General features: G+C 36.5%; 1 protein-coding gene, 1 long non-coding RNA gene and 1 pseudogene across 2 annotated transcripts; 2 read left to right on the forward strand and 1 right to left on the reverse strand.

Annotated features, from left to right (window-relative positions):
* Positions 1 to 322: 322 nt before the first annotated feature.
* On the forward strand, positions 323 to 13,772 carry LOC120127766. The gene is made up of 5 exons (XM_039145598.1): positions 323 to 646; positions 800 to 898; positions 10,073 to 10,285; positions 10,864 to 11,041; positions 13,669 to 13,772. Exons 1-5 carry the CDS (start codon positions 323 to 325, stop codon positions 13,740 to 13,742), a joined length of 888 nt encoding a protein of 295 aa, XP_039001529.1. The 3' UTR covers positions 13,743 to 13,772.
* A 363-nt stretch (positions 13,773 to 14,135) lies between these two features.
* On the forward strand, positions 14,136 to 14,345 carry LOC120127941. The gene is made up of 2 exons (XR_005516581.1): positions 14,136 to 14,203; positions 14,240 to 14,345. It is a non-coding gene; the product is annotated as an uncharacterized LOC120127941 (long non-coding RNA).
* Positions 14,251 to 16,129, reverse strand: LOC120127940 (annotated as a pseudogene).
* Between the last annotated feature and the right edge of the window lie 739 nt (positions 16,130 to 16,868).

A 16,868-nucleotide genomic window follows, 5' to 3' on the forward strand; every position in this document is an offset into this window, starting at 1 on the left:
TTTATTTTCTTTTCCGTTTTTTGATTTCATCCACATTAACTAACAAGAGGTGTCTAATAAAAATGAACAAACAAGCTTTGAAAGAAAATTGAAGATTTCCTGAAGCATGTCTGAAGATCCACAGCAATGAATGAGATACTAGAGCGTGTTAGTAAGATCGAGAAAATTCAAGAGCAACTTATAAAAACCCAACGAGAGATGATTGATCAAGCAAGAAGATTTTAGGATGAATCCAAAGAACAAATGACCAAGTTAATGGATATGATAAATGTTGTAATCCATGGAGAAAAGCCATTAGTGGATCCCATTTTGGATGAGACTAATGAATGCTGGTACTGAAACTGAAACGATAATGACCAGAGGACCTATTAAGGAACCAGATATTTCAGGTCTGGCCCAAAAACCAAATGTGGTTATAGAAGGTTCCACTGGGCCAACCATGGAGGAGTTTTCCCTTGTGAGAGATAAGCTTCACTCTAAGAAGAATGTCATAGAATATGATCGAATATTGACCAAGAAAGATCAACCTCTCATGATTAGAGGTTCTACCCTTTTTCAATCATCAAGACATGTCACTCAAGTTCTATCTATAAAGTCATTGCCAAATAGTCTCTTGTCATGGGGACTAAATGAGAAGAAAAACAAAGTGCAGGGTTTTTAGTTCCCTCCCTTCCACTTTGCACTTGAAAAATTACGTTCAGAAATGCTCACAGTCGATTTGACTACACCGGGATATATCTAGCCATAGTGGCCCCCGAATAAGAAATAGACCTACACAGAGATTCCTTGGGTAAACCAGGATAGAACCCCAGTTTGTTCAGCTAAAGTTTCTGGCAACCCTGAGGATCCTTTAGAACAAGAAATACAGGAGTGCAAGGTAGAAGAGAAAGGGATAAAGGTCTAAAACTCGGGAGTCGTCAATTCAACGGAGAATGCATGTGAAGAACATAAAAGGAAAAAAAATGTAATCCGAGACTGGCCCATGGGTTTGAGAATGGATGGGGCAGATATAACCAATAAGACACCTCAAACTACTTCAACAGAAGATTCATGCGAAAAAACTAAGGCGTAAGATGATCGAAAAAGAAATCCGAGTAAAAAAGCTTTTGTGGATGTAGTCAGAGACTGGCCCATGGGTTTAAGAATTAGTGGGGCAGATGCAGCTTCGAAAACACCTTAAACACCTATATCAGATTTCCTGAAGGCAATAGGGATTTTGGGCAGCTCAGGAGGCTTGACGAATATTATGCCAATCACAGTTGCAATATGCGTTCAAGATCCGACCAAAACTATCACCACCGAGGAAAATCGTTTTGGATTTAAATTTGGGCCCAATTTCCAGCAATCAGGAAAAGAAAAGTTGATATATCCCAAGGAAGTAGGATATTCCCAAGAAGTTGCTCGAGAGGAAGCATAAGTTTGTACGTCTGGGGGTACATCAAAAAGAGTCCCAGCAAGTGAAACAATTGAGAATTGGGGAACAAGTGCAGATGAAAGCTCTAATCCATCTAGTGGGGCATCCAAATGAGGCCTTATTCCATTTCGTGGCATCCTGTTTGAATTTATTTTTGAACTTTCTCATATTTGGAACTTATTTGTGAACTTTCTTTTTATATGGATATTTAAATGAATTTATGTGGAGCATTGAATCAACTTTACAACTTGAAATTCTTTGAATATCAAATGGATTAAAAAACTCTGTAAGTGATCAGAGTTATAGATCTTTGACAAAGTAATACGATAAAAAATGGATACAACAAGGACTTTTGACCTTACTTCAGAAAGATACACTCAAACACCTTACCCTTCTCTTGCAAATAACCAATATAACATTCTCACTTCATAAGGCTTGGTATTTAGATGTGCATAGGTGCGACAACATGGGGCATCTTTTACATTTGACATTACTATACTTTTTGTTTAAGACATTCAATGATGATAATGATCTTCACAGATGTAATAGTCGAGTTAGCAAATCTAGTTTAGGTTAGTTTCTTGGAAATTGAACTATAAAGACGATATTCCTTGACTTTTAACAACACCTAGACTATAACAGGTTTTTCTTGACAAACTTAAGAAATTGGATCCGTATACCTAGATTATACTATTATAAATATAATAAAGCTTGAGTTGTCCCTCTAGAGCAATTGGTTAAACGCCCCAGCTTTATGGATAAGATTCAGCTAGCCTGATAAAGGTGATTATAATATACGATAAAACTTGAGTTGTCCCTCTAGAGCAATTGGTTAAACGCCTCGGCTTCATGGATAATATTCAGCTAGCCTGATAAAGGTAATTATAATATATATACAATGATATTAAGCTGTCCCTCTAAAGAAATTGGTTAAACGCCCCGACTTTATGGATTCAACTAGCCAGACAATGGCAAGTTTAAATAAGGAGTTTCAGTAAAAATGGACTAAAGGAGTTAAGGAACACCTGTTATAGTCAAATTCACACGAGCACTCAAGAATTTCATTTTAGACCGATATTTATGCACTACCTTTGTTAGAGGAGCTTACAAACCTTGAATAAATGGAAGATTTCACAGAATCGAAATAGAAGGTCTAGTAATTGATCATGCTACTTGCGTCATTTTGTCCGCATCCAATTAAAATGCCAGGCCAAGAGAAAGGCATGTTGCAATGACCGAAAAAATGATATTTTTTATGGCTGAAACATTAGAAAATAGGAGGCCAACCTAAAGCTAACTCATCCATTTGAACATTTGTCAAAGAGCTATAACTCTGAAAGCATTAAAAGAGCTATTGATGCCTTTGATATACTTTGAACTCATGTTTATGATTTGATTCGATTGCAAGCCTGAATTTGGGAGCAATGTTTTATAGAATTTATATATTCTCATATATTTTCCCTCTTAAAATAAGAGAAAGGAGAAAAACATTTTCAAACAGGACAGTCTCAAATGTGAAAAGTCTTGGAAGCTGTTGAGGCTCATTTTGTCTCTATTAAAGAAATAACGAACAATGCTCTTAAAAACAATCAATTCAAGAGACCTTGTGACATCGTCAACATCCTGAAAAACAAATGGGGCATGGTCGATTCCAAAGACAAGACCAGAAGACAAAATGAGGCTCCATCCAAGAGATAAAATAGAATTAATTCATATTGCATGCATCTTAGACATACTTAACAGCATCACATCTATCATTTTTAGCATACATAATTTTTTACAGCTTTCAGAGTCAAGTTTCGACTTCATAACGAAAGATACTCGATTCGAAAGCTCATTTAAAGATCGATGGTGGTTGCTTGACTCAATAGTGAGAAACTACACCTCAACCGACTTGACATATCTACAGATCTCAGAATCAATTTCAAATGGGTTCGAGAGCCAATTCAGAACGAATCCAGATCAGCTAAACTCAATAACAAGTAGCAGGTTTCCAGTTAATATTTTCAAGCCATATTTCAATTCCACGACGGGAAGATATCCAGTTGACATAATTTATCAGTGGGCTTTCCCGTGAAGGGGAGTCATCCAAAAATCATATTACATGGCTCAGACTCACTCAGAGGAACAACCTGAAGAATTATGATCGGCTTAGACCTGTGAAGGGAAGCCATTTTTTAAAGAAACTATTGGCAGCATAACTCAAGGCTAGAAGGGCTATCTGCCACCAAAAGACCTTCGAGTTCGACTACGCTCAGCTCCAAGGCATATCATTTACATCATAACTCAAGGCTAGAAGGGTTATCTGCCACCAAAAGACCTTCGAGTTCGACTACGCTCAGCTCTAAGGCATATCATTTGCAGCATAACTCATGGCTAGAAGGGTTATGTGCCAACCAAAGACCTTCGAGTTTGACTACGCTCAGCTCCAAGGCACATCATTTGCAGCGTAGCTCAAGGCAAGAAGGGCTATCTGCCAAAGACCTTCGAGTTCGATTACACCCAGCTCCAAGGCGCCTCATTTACAGCATAACTAAAGACTAGAAGGGTTATCTGTCAACAAACAACTTTCAAGTTTCATTCAGATTCAATTTCAACTTCACAACGAAGGATATTAGAATCGGAACTACACAAGATTGGATTTCAACTTCACGACAAATGATATCCAATTCGAAGCTCAACTTCACGACGAATGGGTCATCCACGATTTTAACTCCACGACTGAGGATATCGTACACACAAATCCACGATTTCAACTCCACAACGGAGGATATCGTACCCACAAATCCACGATTTCAACTTCACGACAAAGGATATCGTGCACATCTCTAGATTGGATTTCAACTTCAATACGAAGGATATCAAATTCAAAGCTTAACTTCATAGCGAAGGGGCTTCCCAGTTTCATTCAATGTCAATTTCAACTTCACGGCGAAGGATATTGGACTCAAAACAATACAACGCATCACACTAGATTTCAAATTCACAACGAAGGATATCCAATTCGATGCTCAACTTCACAACGAATGGGCCATCCACGATTTCAACTTCACGACGAATGATATCCAACTTAAAGAAGGAGTGTCTGTCAACAAACTTTCCAAATTCAGAGTCAATTTCAACTTCACATCGAAGAATATTGGCCTTGAAATAGCACAACTTACATTGGATTTCAACTTCATGATGAAGGATATCAAATTCCAAGGCTTAACTTCACGACGAAAGGGCTATATACAATTACAGCTTCACAACAAAGGGTATCGTACCCCAACAGATTGACCCAACTTCACGACGAATGAGTCATCTGTAACACAGCAACACCGAAGTCTTCAGGACAAGGTTCACCTTCACGACGAAGTATCTTGAGTAAGAAGACAATCCAGAAACTACTGGTCAAAGCTTTGAGTTCGATTTCAATTTTACGAGGAAGGATATCGTGCTTAGAAGTTTCCAATCCAACTCAACCTCACGGCGAGGAAGTCATTTCATACTTCAGTTCGGATTGGCAAATCGGTCTTAATATCAGATTTTAACTCTACGACAGAGGATATTCGATATGGCCAAAATTTGTGTCTTTTTATCTTTGGTCTATTTTCGTTACACGATAATGAGCAAATAGGGGTAGTTGAATACACTTAATTTCGTCTATAACTTTTATTATATTATATAATGTATTTACATTGTAAATTATATTATATAATATATGCATTTATATTTATTAATTGATTCATTACATATCACAGGTCCAATGTCACAATTAAGGCCCATTACAAGGTTGCCCAAATACAACAATGGTCCAGCAACAACCCAAAGACCAAAACGTGTGGTCCAGCTACATGTGACCTAGTCCAAGACGCGACCCGGTGTGCCTAAACCGAACCCGCTAGAGCAGCCCGCGTAGAACCCTACCCAAACCAGCCTCCAAGCAACCCTAGTCCACTCGTCTCTCCACCAGCGTCGCAGTCTTCTTTTCGCACGCCTTCCTCACGCCTCTAACAACTCGAGTCCCACGCCGGAGATCTCGACACCCACAACAAACGCAACCAACAACAGTAGATCAGTCATATTAGGAGACTAAAAATAGATTTTTTTTCTCCTATAAATAAAGCATTGTAAACACACGGATGGTGACACGAAATATACAAGCAAATTTCAGAGAAGTTGCAAGTGTTACGAAAGCAAAAGCAGTGAGAAACTAGGCTATTTTTAAGATTTGTATTCGAAAGAAGAATAAATATAAAGGTATCTCTTTTACCTTTTTTCGATTTGGTCCATTTGCATGCTTCGATTGCTATTGCTTTCGATCTGTAAAACCCTGAAATCATTCGGTCGGTGACCAAGAAAGGGGTGGGTTTCGAAATTTCAAACCTAGATCTACCCCGAGGCTATTTTTTTTAAAAATAGTTTTTGATTTTTTGAAGTGGGAACAAAAGGAGTTTTCGAGGTTTTTTTTAAAAAATAATAATTTTTTCGTTTCCGATGACGGTGGTGCGTCGGTCAACGGCGGCGACAAGGCGACGCATGTTGGCCGATTTCTGGGTTCTTGAAGAACCCCACCATGTTCTTTATTTTTGAAGAACATTTGAGAGAATTTGAGAATAGGGGAGGGGGTTTCGGTTTTTTTGAAGAGGAAAATGAGAAATTAAGCAAAAAAAAAGTGGCTTTTATGCTGGACCCGATCCAACCCACCGACCCGACCCATATACCCTGGGATCCGCGTGTTTTGTAAGCAAAATGGGTAAATCCTATTTTTTTGACCCCGCTTATTTTAATTCTTCCATTATCACCCCTAATGTCTCCTAAAATCGATCCCCAATTCTTTTTTTATTCAATTTGGCCCCTTCATATTTTATTATTATTATTATTTTATTTAAACAATATTTATTATTATCTATATTTAATTATCTATATTTTTATTATTTATTGTTTTTATTATTTTGTTTTCATTTTTTTATTTATTATCACTTCTTTTGGTATTTTAATATATGTATATATATATTATATCACTACTATATATATATATATATATATATATATATATATTATACCATTACTATATTTTATCGTAGTGTATATATACTTTTAATATTTTTGTTACTATATATATATTAGTTATTTGATTTTTTTTACATTATATTGTATATATGTATATTTTTATTTCTTTTTTACTTTATTTTCATTTTTTATTTTTTTATTTTTTTTATTTATTTTTTTGATGTTCATGTTATTTCTTTTCTTCTTGTTTTTATTTGTTGATTGTATATAGATTTTTAGTATTTTATTTATTATTTTATGTTTTTTATTTTTATTTTTGTCTTTGTTTTTATTCCTTTTTATTTTCTTTATCTTTTATTTTCATGTTGAATTCTGCATTTCCTTTCTCTCTCTCAATTTTATTTATTTTCAATTTTTCTTTAACACATTTCTTGACTTTTGTAAGGGTACACTTTTAAAAATATTAGAGGTAAGTAATTTGGATCGTTATTTTACCTTTTAATTTAGACTTATAATTTTCATAACTTAAGACAACTGGAAATTACGTAGTACCGAAAGGGCAGTTCAAGGGTGCTAACACTTCCTTGACTGTAACCGACTCCCGAATCCGACACATCTTTGGTAAGACACAGATCATGTAAGAAATAAGGTATCCGATCTACCCATTTGCTGTAAAATAAAAAATCGGTGGTGACTCCAATTCATTTTCCTAAGTCGAAGCCCAATTATGGGGCTCAACCGAAAGACAGTTCCGACAAGTTTAATCAAAAATAAAAAATAAAAAATAATTCATGCCCCATCTAATGGACTAAAATACCCAAGCTTTACCCAATGTTGTTGGGCCCCATGGGCCACTAATCGTCCTCTTCTCATTTTCCCTAGGCTCAGCTAGCGAAGATCTCCGGTTGCTGCAGGTAATCATCATCATCTTCTTCTTCTTGTTATTGTATTTTGCCTGATTTCCCACTGTTGCATTTGTCAGTACTCTTTAGCAATTGCATTGATATTTTGATTGTTCGATTCATTAGCTAAACTAGTTTCTTTATATCGCTTCCAAAGATTGGAAAAAAATCAACTTTTACTTAAATTTTCGTTCTCTATTGATTCTCGACTGGACCTCATTCTCTTCACTTCTAACAGTTTAAGATCCAAATTCATAAGCTTGATTTTACTCAAATTCTTTGCTTTCTTTTTAATAGCAGGTGGTTTTTACCGATAGAAACATAATTTCCCAAGGCAATGAATAGATTATATCATTTTGTAGGTAACATGAATTGTAACCCCTAGACCTAGCCCAGCCTATACGTTATGACTAGATCTAGCAATTTACGCTAACGATATTAAAATAACTTAAGTCATAGTAATACTAAATAAGTTAGAATAAATAATATAAGACATAAAATATTAAGTGTATAACAAAGTATAGAATGTCGAAAGTAAACCATAAACTGAATATCCCAATAACCCATACATCAGTAGTAAATTAAAATACGATATAAAACATGTAACACAAAATAAAAAAGGCACATGTCACCGAATAAGGGCAGTTTTGAAAAATAGAAACATTACGACAAAAATTACTGTAAGTAATGTGTCGATCTTCCAAATGCCAAGTCAGGGGTGTCTATCCAAAATTATCTGAAAGAGGAAGAGTTTGGAGAGTGAGTTAGGGAGCTCAGTATGTCCCAATAGTGCAAATAAAACGTTGTTTTAAAGTAGTCAGAAAATGATTTAGTAATGTAGCATAAGGTATTCAGTGAGATTTTATAGTTTAAAATTCATATCTACTCTCCTCTAGTACATTGAAATGCAGTCCCCAAAAATAATCCATAAGGACTTACCCTATACCCATTGGGTATAGGAGCAAACCTAAGGGAGCACATTGGGGCCTGAGAGCCTACCTAAGAAAGTTCTTGGGGCCATAGAGCCTACCCTAGGGTCGCCTTAGGTCCGTAAGGAATTACCAGTTTGATCAGATCTAAACCTCTGTACTCCAGTATCCTACCCAAAATAAAATCTCAATAGAACAATTCACACAGTAAGCAGTAAATTCCATGATCCATAATCGGCAAAATCATATTTCCAGTAAGAGCAAGTAGCCAGATAACATATATCAAATAATCATAGTTCATAAACAGTCAACGAGTAAATATGTAAATTGTAACGTCGATTTGATAAAAGATTCAGTAATTTTGGAAAAATCACATTTCAAAACAGATAAAACAATCATATAGCACATAAGAAACACACCTAGCAAAACAAATCAGTTAGCAGTCTACTCAGCACATGTCTCACCACTCTCTACAGCAGTGCTTAAACCTAATTCATAAATAACCGAGTTAATATCGAAGTAAAATTTTAATCTACGTATTAATAGGATTCACGGGTCATACGAGTAATCACTGGCTCACGAGGTCGAATGGATCGAGAGGAACTACGTCGTGCTGTCGAACGGTCGGGAGAGTCTCGTGTACCTTCAAATAACAATATCTTAGATCAATTATTAACCTTAATTTGATTATTCCTTAAACAAAATACTTAAGTACATATGCATGCTCGTGTTTGACGGTCAATTTGGAGGCTTTCGGGTTCGCATTTGACAAAACGAAATTCAAATTTGACGGTCAGAACATCGAAAAACATAAAATATGACTTTTCAGAAAATTTGACTTTTTGGACAAAGTAAACAGTCAGGTTAATGGTAAGTCAATGATCAGTCAAAGTCAACGAGTTGACTCTATTTGAGTTGACTCAACTGTTTGACTCAAAGAGTTGGTTTAACGAGTTGACTCAGCTTGATCTGGTTCAGTCTGAATGGACCTACAAAAGAGCCCCACGCGCACGAGGCTGTAGTGACATTGTCGGGGTAGCAGTCGAGCACTCCGAGATCACCAAAACATCAATACCAAGCTGTATCAACACTCAAAACCAGCTAAAACCATCAGAATCAAAAGCAAAAGGCTGAAACACTTACCCAGACGGCGGACGGACAAAACCGGTGACGTTGACGTGACACACAAGTTGGGGTTTGAGCGCACAGAGGTGGGGAGTTCAATGGTGGCGGCGGTGAGGCGAACCAACACCTTAAACGGCCATAATTGAGGAAAAATTGAGCGACCGAGGGGGTTTTGACAGTTCCTTGGTGAGCTCCCCCACAACGAACGACGACAAATTTCAGAGCCGGATTAGAAGGGTTTTGGTCGTCGGACGGCGGTGAATCAAATGTTAGCGGCGGTGCACTCCAAAGATGATCGGACGGCGAGGAATCGGTGAAGGAGCGGCAGCTAAGGATTGGGGTTGGGAAATTTAAGAATTTGAGGTTTTTGATTTATGAAAATGAGGGAAAATTTCAGGTTATACACCATGCTTTAAACAAATAAAATATATATTACTTATTTTCCATGTTAATAGTGTCCTAGCCCAAATGGCTAAGGCATGGGGCAACCGGGATACGAGTTTGAAACCTTAGTCACATAATTCAATTTTTTTATTTTTCCACTGATTAGAAAAAATGAGAATATTTAGGATTAAGTCTCTAAACTTTTTACATATTCAAAACCAAGGAAAACTTGAAATTTAGTCCCTACATTAACTAAAATTAATTTTTAATTTAAAATGGGGTTGTGACATGAATAGGGTTAGTCTAAACTCATACTTGTTTAGGAGATTTTTCATGCTTTATCCCGCAATGGTCCTTCCGAAACCTTGAAGATAAAGGTTGCTGAAGTTGGGAAGACGAGGAAAAGGCGGAATACCAGAAAGGATCAGTTGTTTGTGGAGGTTCCCGAATCGAGATCCTTTCTAGATACGGTGACACTGTCGATGGTTCTTTCGGCCGTAGCTGGAATTGCAGTTTTTGCGAAGCTGCTCATGATGGTTCTTTCTTTTGATCCATGTTTTTACTAGGAATTCTCTGTCATTTACGTCGTTTGATTATTGCCCCTTGCTGGTCAGTTTGAGAACGGTGTATCGAGCGTGCAAAGCTCGATATCTTATATTGTCATGTATGGATAATGCAATGTAGAGTGGAATAATCACTGCTAAAAGAACTGGAACTTTATTCTTAGCTCATGGTTCAATCAGTTTTTAGAAATCCTTATTGATAATGTTCACTCTGGTTAACGCACCAGACTTCGTTTCAACATTCTACACAATGACTCAATACCGGAATCGGGAGGAAAACATGATTCGAACTAGGAATTCGACAGTAGTTATAGAATGAGCTTGGTGATTTTTTATTGTTTTTCATGTTCTGTCTTCAGTCACATAATCTTCTTGCCCGAATGAAACAGGATATGGACCTCCCAAAATACTCATCGTTACACCTTAATTTGTTCTGTTTTGAGGCTTTATGGATTGTCTTCTGACAATTGCATGTCTCATTGAGCGCTCTTGTTTAGCATTTACAAACGAATGTGGAGAAATTTTCATGTTGATATTTTGTGCATTGGCAGCATGATGAATCTAGATCCCAGGAAATGATTGAGCAGAAGATAAAGAATGCTCCTCCTGGTCAAGGCGCGGTCAGGATGCTTACTCGTGAGGAGTGGGAAGAAATTAGAGAAGTCAGACCAAGAACTCCTTTCGAATCCGAGCTTGCTCGTCCAAATGCAAAAACTAGAACAAAGAACCGCTGCATATGGTAAGCCACATATCTGGTACTCCATTTTGTTTGATGGACGAATATATAATCCATTCCTTTTTATGATAATATCAAATACCTTATCCTGATTTTCTTCTTTTATGCAGGAGGACCTGAAGAATTGGATAATTGATGCAGTTACGAGAGCTGAAAACTGTATGAAACATAAGTGTCACGACCGTCTTTCGGTTGGGCTCGGAGTTAGACTTCGACTTGAAAATAATGGGTTAGAGTCGCCACTGATCATTTAAAAAAAAATATTTGGGCTGATCGGACACCATATTACCTGATATGCGTTTTACTAGAGATGTGTCGGGTTCGGGAGTCGGTTACAGTCAATGAATGATAAACACCCTTGTACTACCATTTCAGTACCAATTAAGTTGTCGGTTGTCTTAATTGCGAAAAATTAAAAATTAAAAATTAAAATATTCAATTCAAATTACTTACCTTTGATTAGTTGAAATTCTTCTAAAAAAGTCAAAAAATGTTAGATAAAAAAATAATAAATAAATATTGAATAAATCAAAGAAAAAAAACAAATAAAAACAAATAAAAATAATAAATCAAAGGAAAAAAAAGAGAAAAAAATAAAAATAAAAAAGTCAAAGAAAAAACTAAATAAAAATTAAAGGAAAAAATAATAATAAAAAAATAAGTCAAAGGAAAAATAAAATAAATAAAAATATAAAAAAAATATAAAATAAAAATATAATAATAATAATAAAATAAAATAAATAGAGATAAATAAAATTTAGTAAAAAAATAATAAAAATAAAATAAACAAAAAAAAGATAAAAAACGAAATAAAATTTAAAAATTAAAAAAGGTTAAATATTGAAATAAAAAAATAAAAATGGAAAAGTGTTAAGAAAATAAATATTAACAAAAAAATGAAAAATAAATAAATAAATAAGGATCAAAACACAAAAATTAAAAAAATAGTGGCTAAATCAAAAAAGGAAAAAAATAGTGGCTAAATTAAAACATGCATAAATTCCTAGGCCATTTTCGAATAAAACATAAATTAAGGATTAAAATGTAAACATAATAAATTCGAAATCCAAATTAAAATACTGAAAATTAAATTCAGTGGCTAAATTGTAGAGAATACAACTTACAAGGACCGAGGGTGTAATTTGCCCATTCTCAAAATTACACAGAGATCCCTCCCCAAAACGACATCATTTAGGGAGGGATATAAATATCCCACATTCGGCCCTAAATGGCCATCCCCCTCTCATTTTCACATTTTGCTTCTCCCCAAATATTCCTCACGACCCCGTGAACTCAAAACCAAAGACCAAATCCCCAAAACCTCCACGAATCGACATAGATATAGGTTTAAGTCATCGGCTTTTTACCTTTTCCCGGCGAACCTTTCGACTTCCGGTGTCCCCTCTCCTTCCGACGCTCAGATCGGGGCTTCTTGTGCTTGTTTCCTTCGTTATTTTGTATACGACTGGGTATTTTGATGTTGTGTTTGTGTGTTTGTATTTGTGGGTTTTTTGTGGTTCGATGTTATTATTTTTCGGCTTTGTTTTTCGTGATGTTGGTTCCGTTGTTGATGGTGTCTTTCCGATCTTGGTTTGATGTTTCGATTGTGTTGTTCCACTATTGGTTGTTTGGCTTTGCTGTGTTTCGATGGTTTCGATCTGTGTCCCCTTTTGTCGTGGTTTGGTGGGGGTATTTATACCCCCTCCACCGGTGGTCGTTTCCGATTATCATGGTTATATGCTCGTTGTTGGCCAAGGATTTCAGGATGGGTCAGTCCCGATTTCCTTGGCCGAAAATCTTGGCGCCGTTGAAACGTGCTGGCGCATGGCCTTCACGCGTGTGACCTGTTATCCCCCATGCGGCGTGATGCTGAACGTGTAAACCCTATTTGGGATTGGGTTGGGTCGAGCCCAAATCCGATTGGGTATCTGTTAGACCCGAACATTGACTTGGGCTCTTGCCCACTTTGGACCCCTGGACAAAAAAAATATATATATATAATAAATAATAATAATAATAATAATATTATATAAAATATATATTTCCAAAAAATATATAATATATTTTTTCAAAAAATATTTTAAAACTATATATTATATATTTAAAAAATGTTTTCAAAACTATATATTATATAGTTTTCAAAAATATTTTCAAAACTATATATTATATATATTTTCAAAAATGTTTTCAAAACTATATATTATATAAGTTTTCAAAATGATTTCAAAATTATATATTATATAAGTTTTTCAAAATGATTTCAAAACTATATATATTATATAAGTTTTTTAAAATGTTTTCAAAAACTATATATTATATATATATTTTAAAATGTTTTCAAAATATATATATTATATATATTTTCAAAAAGTGTTTTTTTAATAAAAATATTCAAAAATTACACTATATTAATATATATATATATATATATAATAAAAAAATTCGGACGGAAATGAGTGTCTACAAAAAATAAAACCAATATCATACGAGAAGACTTTGCCACATATCTGGTACTCAATTGTGTTTGATGAATGATTATATGAATCTATTCTCTTTTCTATTTGATGGTAAATTGGTAATATCAAATAACTTGTTCAGATTTTCTTGTTGTATGCAGGAGGACTTGAAGATTGGACAATCGATGTTCTAACAGACGCAGTTACGCGAGCTGAAAACTGTTTGAAATACAGGTAAAACCGATATCATGTGAGACGACTTCGCCATATCTTTTCCCCTCGAGTAGAAACACAATTATTCGATGGAATTGAGAACCACTAGTGATTCTGATTGCGTAGTGCGAGTAATTATGCTAGATGCCTATGGGGAAATGGGTCAGATGGATTTGCATGGGATTTAACTGTAGTTGGTGAATGATTGGATCTTTAGCCGATTTATTGAAGCATATAATGTGTAACATGTTAGGATATCTTTTCCCCCCTAAAATAATGTGTAACATGGATTTGTATTATGTAATAATATTCAACTAATGAAATGCCAAAATAATACACACCTGTAAGCCATGACAAGTTGTAAAGTACCTATAGAAAGGTTTCTTGAAAATTACTAGGATACGGCCGAAGCATAAGCTAGTAAGGATGAATGATTGAAATATCTAATAGTAATACCTTATAGTTTTTTTTAGTAAAATTAATGTGGTAGAAGACAACATTAACAAATGAATGAAACTGAAGTGATATTCCCGGAAATAACAAAATGAAGCAGCAAGCAGAGGACAATACTCGGTTCTAAACCCGAAACCTGCTTTTAATAGGCTCAGCTTCTCTTGTTGGGTTCAAAGACATACTTAACCAGTGATTCCTTGATTGATAACAGATCAGGGAACTCTTTCTTCAACTTGGATGAGTCCATCTCGTTATTGCTTCGAGGGGCAACAATCACCTTGGCTTGTTCTTCCAATGTGAAGTTCACCCACTGAAACTTGGGGTCAATGTATGCTTTGTACATCTCCAGGATCTCGTTGTGGCTCACAACACCGGGGTTTGTGAAGTTCCAGATACCCTTCAAGTTCCTTTTCGCCATCCGAATTGAAATTGGCAGGAGTTCATCCAAGACTGTCATGCTGTTAGGAATGTTGACCACCTTGTTGTAGCGTAAAATCTTGGTGATGAAGTTGCTAGGGTTGTTTAGGTCAGAAGAAATCGGCATTCGAACTCTGAGAGTGCAAACATTGTCGTATTCTTTCAACAACTCTTCAACCTAAAAAAATGGATGATATTTATGAGATCGTAAGACATAAACTAACAGAAAATGAATCAGATTAAAGATATACAACATAGTTACCATAGCTTTGGTCTTTGTGTCTTCCTCTTTATACCCCATGCCAGAGCCCTCAGGATGTCCTGCATCATACTCGATTATACACCAGTAGCAAAATTCATCATCAAAAGCCCATGTTCTCTGCAAATATCTGCCAAGGTCAAGGCTCCAGCCACATTGGTGCGTATTGTTTCGGTTTTGTGAGATTCACACCAATCAACATTGGGCCTACCAGTCACACCAGCAGCATTAAAAACGTGGGTTGGCTTTATATTCTGAATATCTGCCATCAGTGATGAACGATCTTCCAAGCGCCCTCTTCCATATTCAAAAGGAATACCTTGTTTCTCACATAACTGACCAAGTAGATCTCCAATCCAGCCAGTCCTGCCATAGATCAAGAACTTCAAGCCTGGTTTTAGGGAGAGCTGCTAGTTTTGGAGGTTGGAACCACCATTCGGGTCTGATTAGGACCAGTTTCATATGATGAATCTTTTCCTTCTTCAGATTCTAAGTGTCTACCACCGGGCATCATCAGCATTCTTGGATGTGGAAGCAGTGCACCGGACACATCACCCCACCAGTCAGGATTCTGAGTGTACCATTCTATGGTCTTCTTCAACCCCTCTTCCCATACTGTTCGTTCAGACCATCCCAAGTTCTTCAGTTTCTGATCATCAAGAAAATACCTCTGGTCATTGAATGGTCTGTTTCAACAAACTGGATGCTAGTCTCCGGATCCATAGAAAAAAGTGTACATATATCTTTGGCCACATCAATCACTCTCCTCTCCTTTGTTCTAATATTATAAACATGGCCAATTTCACCCTTGTGAAGAATGACTTCAAATGCCTCTGGCACATCCTCACAGTACAAATAACTCCTCACATTAGAACCATCCCCATGAATTGGAAGAGTCTTCCCCCTCATTGCTATGAGAATAAACTTTGGAATTAATTTTTCAGGGAACTGGTTGGGACCGTAAACATTGTTTCCACGGGTCGTAATCACGGGTAATCCATACGACCTACCATATGCCATTACAAGCATTTCAGCACCAGCTTTTGTTGCAGAGTATGGATTTGTTGGCAGAAGTTGGGAAGCCTCGTGGTTTCCTACAACAGCATCCTCTTCTGTCTCCCCATAATCCTCATCTGTGCAGACATGGATGAACTTCCTGATTTGGCCAGTGACTTTGCAAGCTTCAAGCAGGACATGAGTTCCATAGTTATTGTTCTTGGTAAACTCAAAGCTGTTCCCAAATGAGTTATCAACATGAGTTTGGGCTGCAAAGTGCATGATTGTAACAACCCGAATATTTACAAAATAATATTAATTGAAATTGGAGGTAAATTGTGAAAATGGGTGAAATTAAGTGACTAAATTAAAATTTATAGAAACTTGTATGCCATTTTCGAAGTAAAAGAAATTCAGGGACCAAGCCTTGAATTTCCCCTAAAACTGTCGGTAGGCTTGATGATTTAAGCGTGATTTCTGATTTACAATCAGAAATCACAAATGCTATTCCTTCAATTTTCTTCCTCTCACACCTCCACTTTCAAGTCCGATCTAAACGCCGTCCGAATTCCGATCGTTGTTTTGAAACCACCGTTGTGTTCATCATCGAGCGAGGAACAAACCCTTCAAATTAATTGAAGCGAAACGCGGCCAAACGTCGGGAATTTCCAGTCAAAGTAGCGACGGTTTTGTTAGCTCTATCGCCGAGAAAATCTTAAATTCACCGCTGATCGTTGCTCCGTTTACGACACCTCCCGCACCATCGTGTTCCTTGTGCCGTTCCGAGTTCACCGGTGTCAACCTTGTCCGCCGTAGACGGCGGCGCGTGAGGAGGTGGTGCATTCAAAGATTCGGCCGATTTGAAATCGAGCTCTCCACCGTTCAAAAATTTGAACCGATCGTTGTAAGTATCTCGAAATCGCTCAAAATAATTTTTAGAAATCCGGGATTTTTAGGGCCCCGGAGGACGCCTCACGCGCCGCCGCAGGGCGAGTGGCTGCTGGAAACCGGTTTAACCGGTCTGAA

The sequence above is a fragment of the Hibiscus syriacus genome, unplaced genomic scaffold (assembly GCF_006381635.1).
Source record: "Hibiscus syriacus cultivar Baekdansim isolate YM2019G1 unplaced genomic scaffold, ASM638163v2 tig00110472_pilon, whole genome shotgun sequence".
Classification (NCBI taxonomy): domain Eukaryota; kingdom Viridiplantae; phylum Streptophyta; class Magnoliopsida; order Malvales; family Malvaceae; genus Hibiscus; species Hibiscus syriacus.

Coding starts and splice junctions, on each gene's coding strand:
- LOC120127766 (XM_039145598.1), top strand. CDS start 323: ATGAATGCTGGTACTGAAACTGAAACGATAATGACCAGAGGACCTATT. Junction 899..10,072: donor TAGAAGAGAAAGGGATAAAG/GTCTAAAACTCG, acceptor ATACTTGTTTAG/GAGATTTTTCATGCTTTATC. Junction 10,286..10,863: donor TTGCGAAGCTGCTCATGATG/GTTCTTTCTTTT, acceptor GTGCATTGGCAG/CATGATGAATCTAGATCCCA.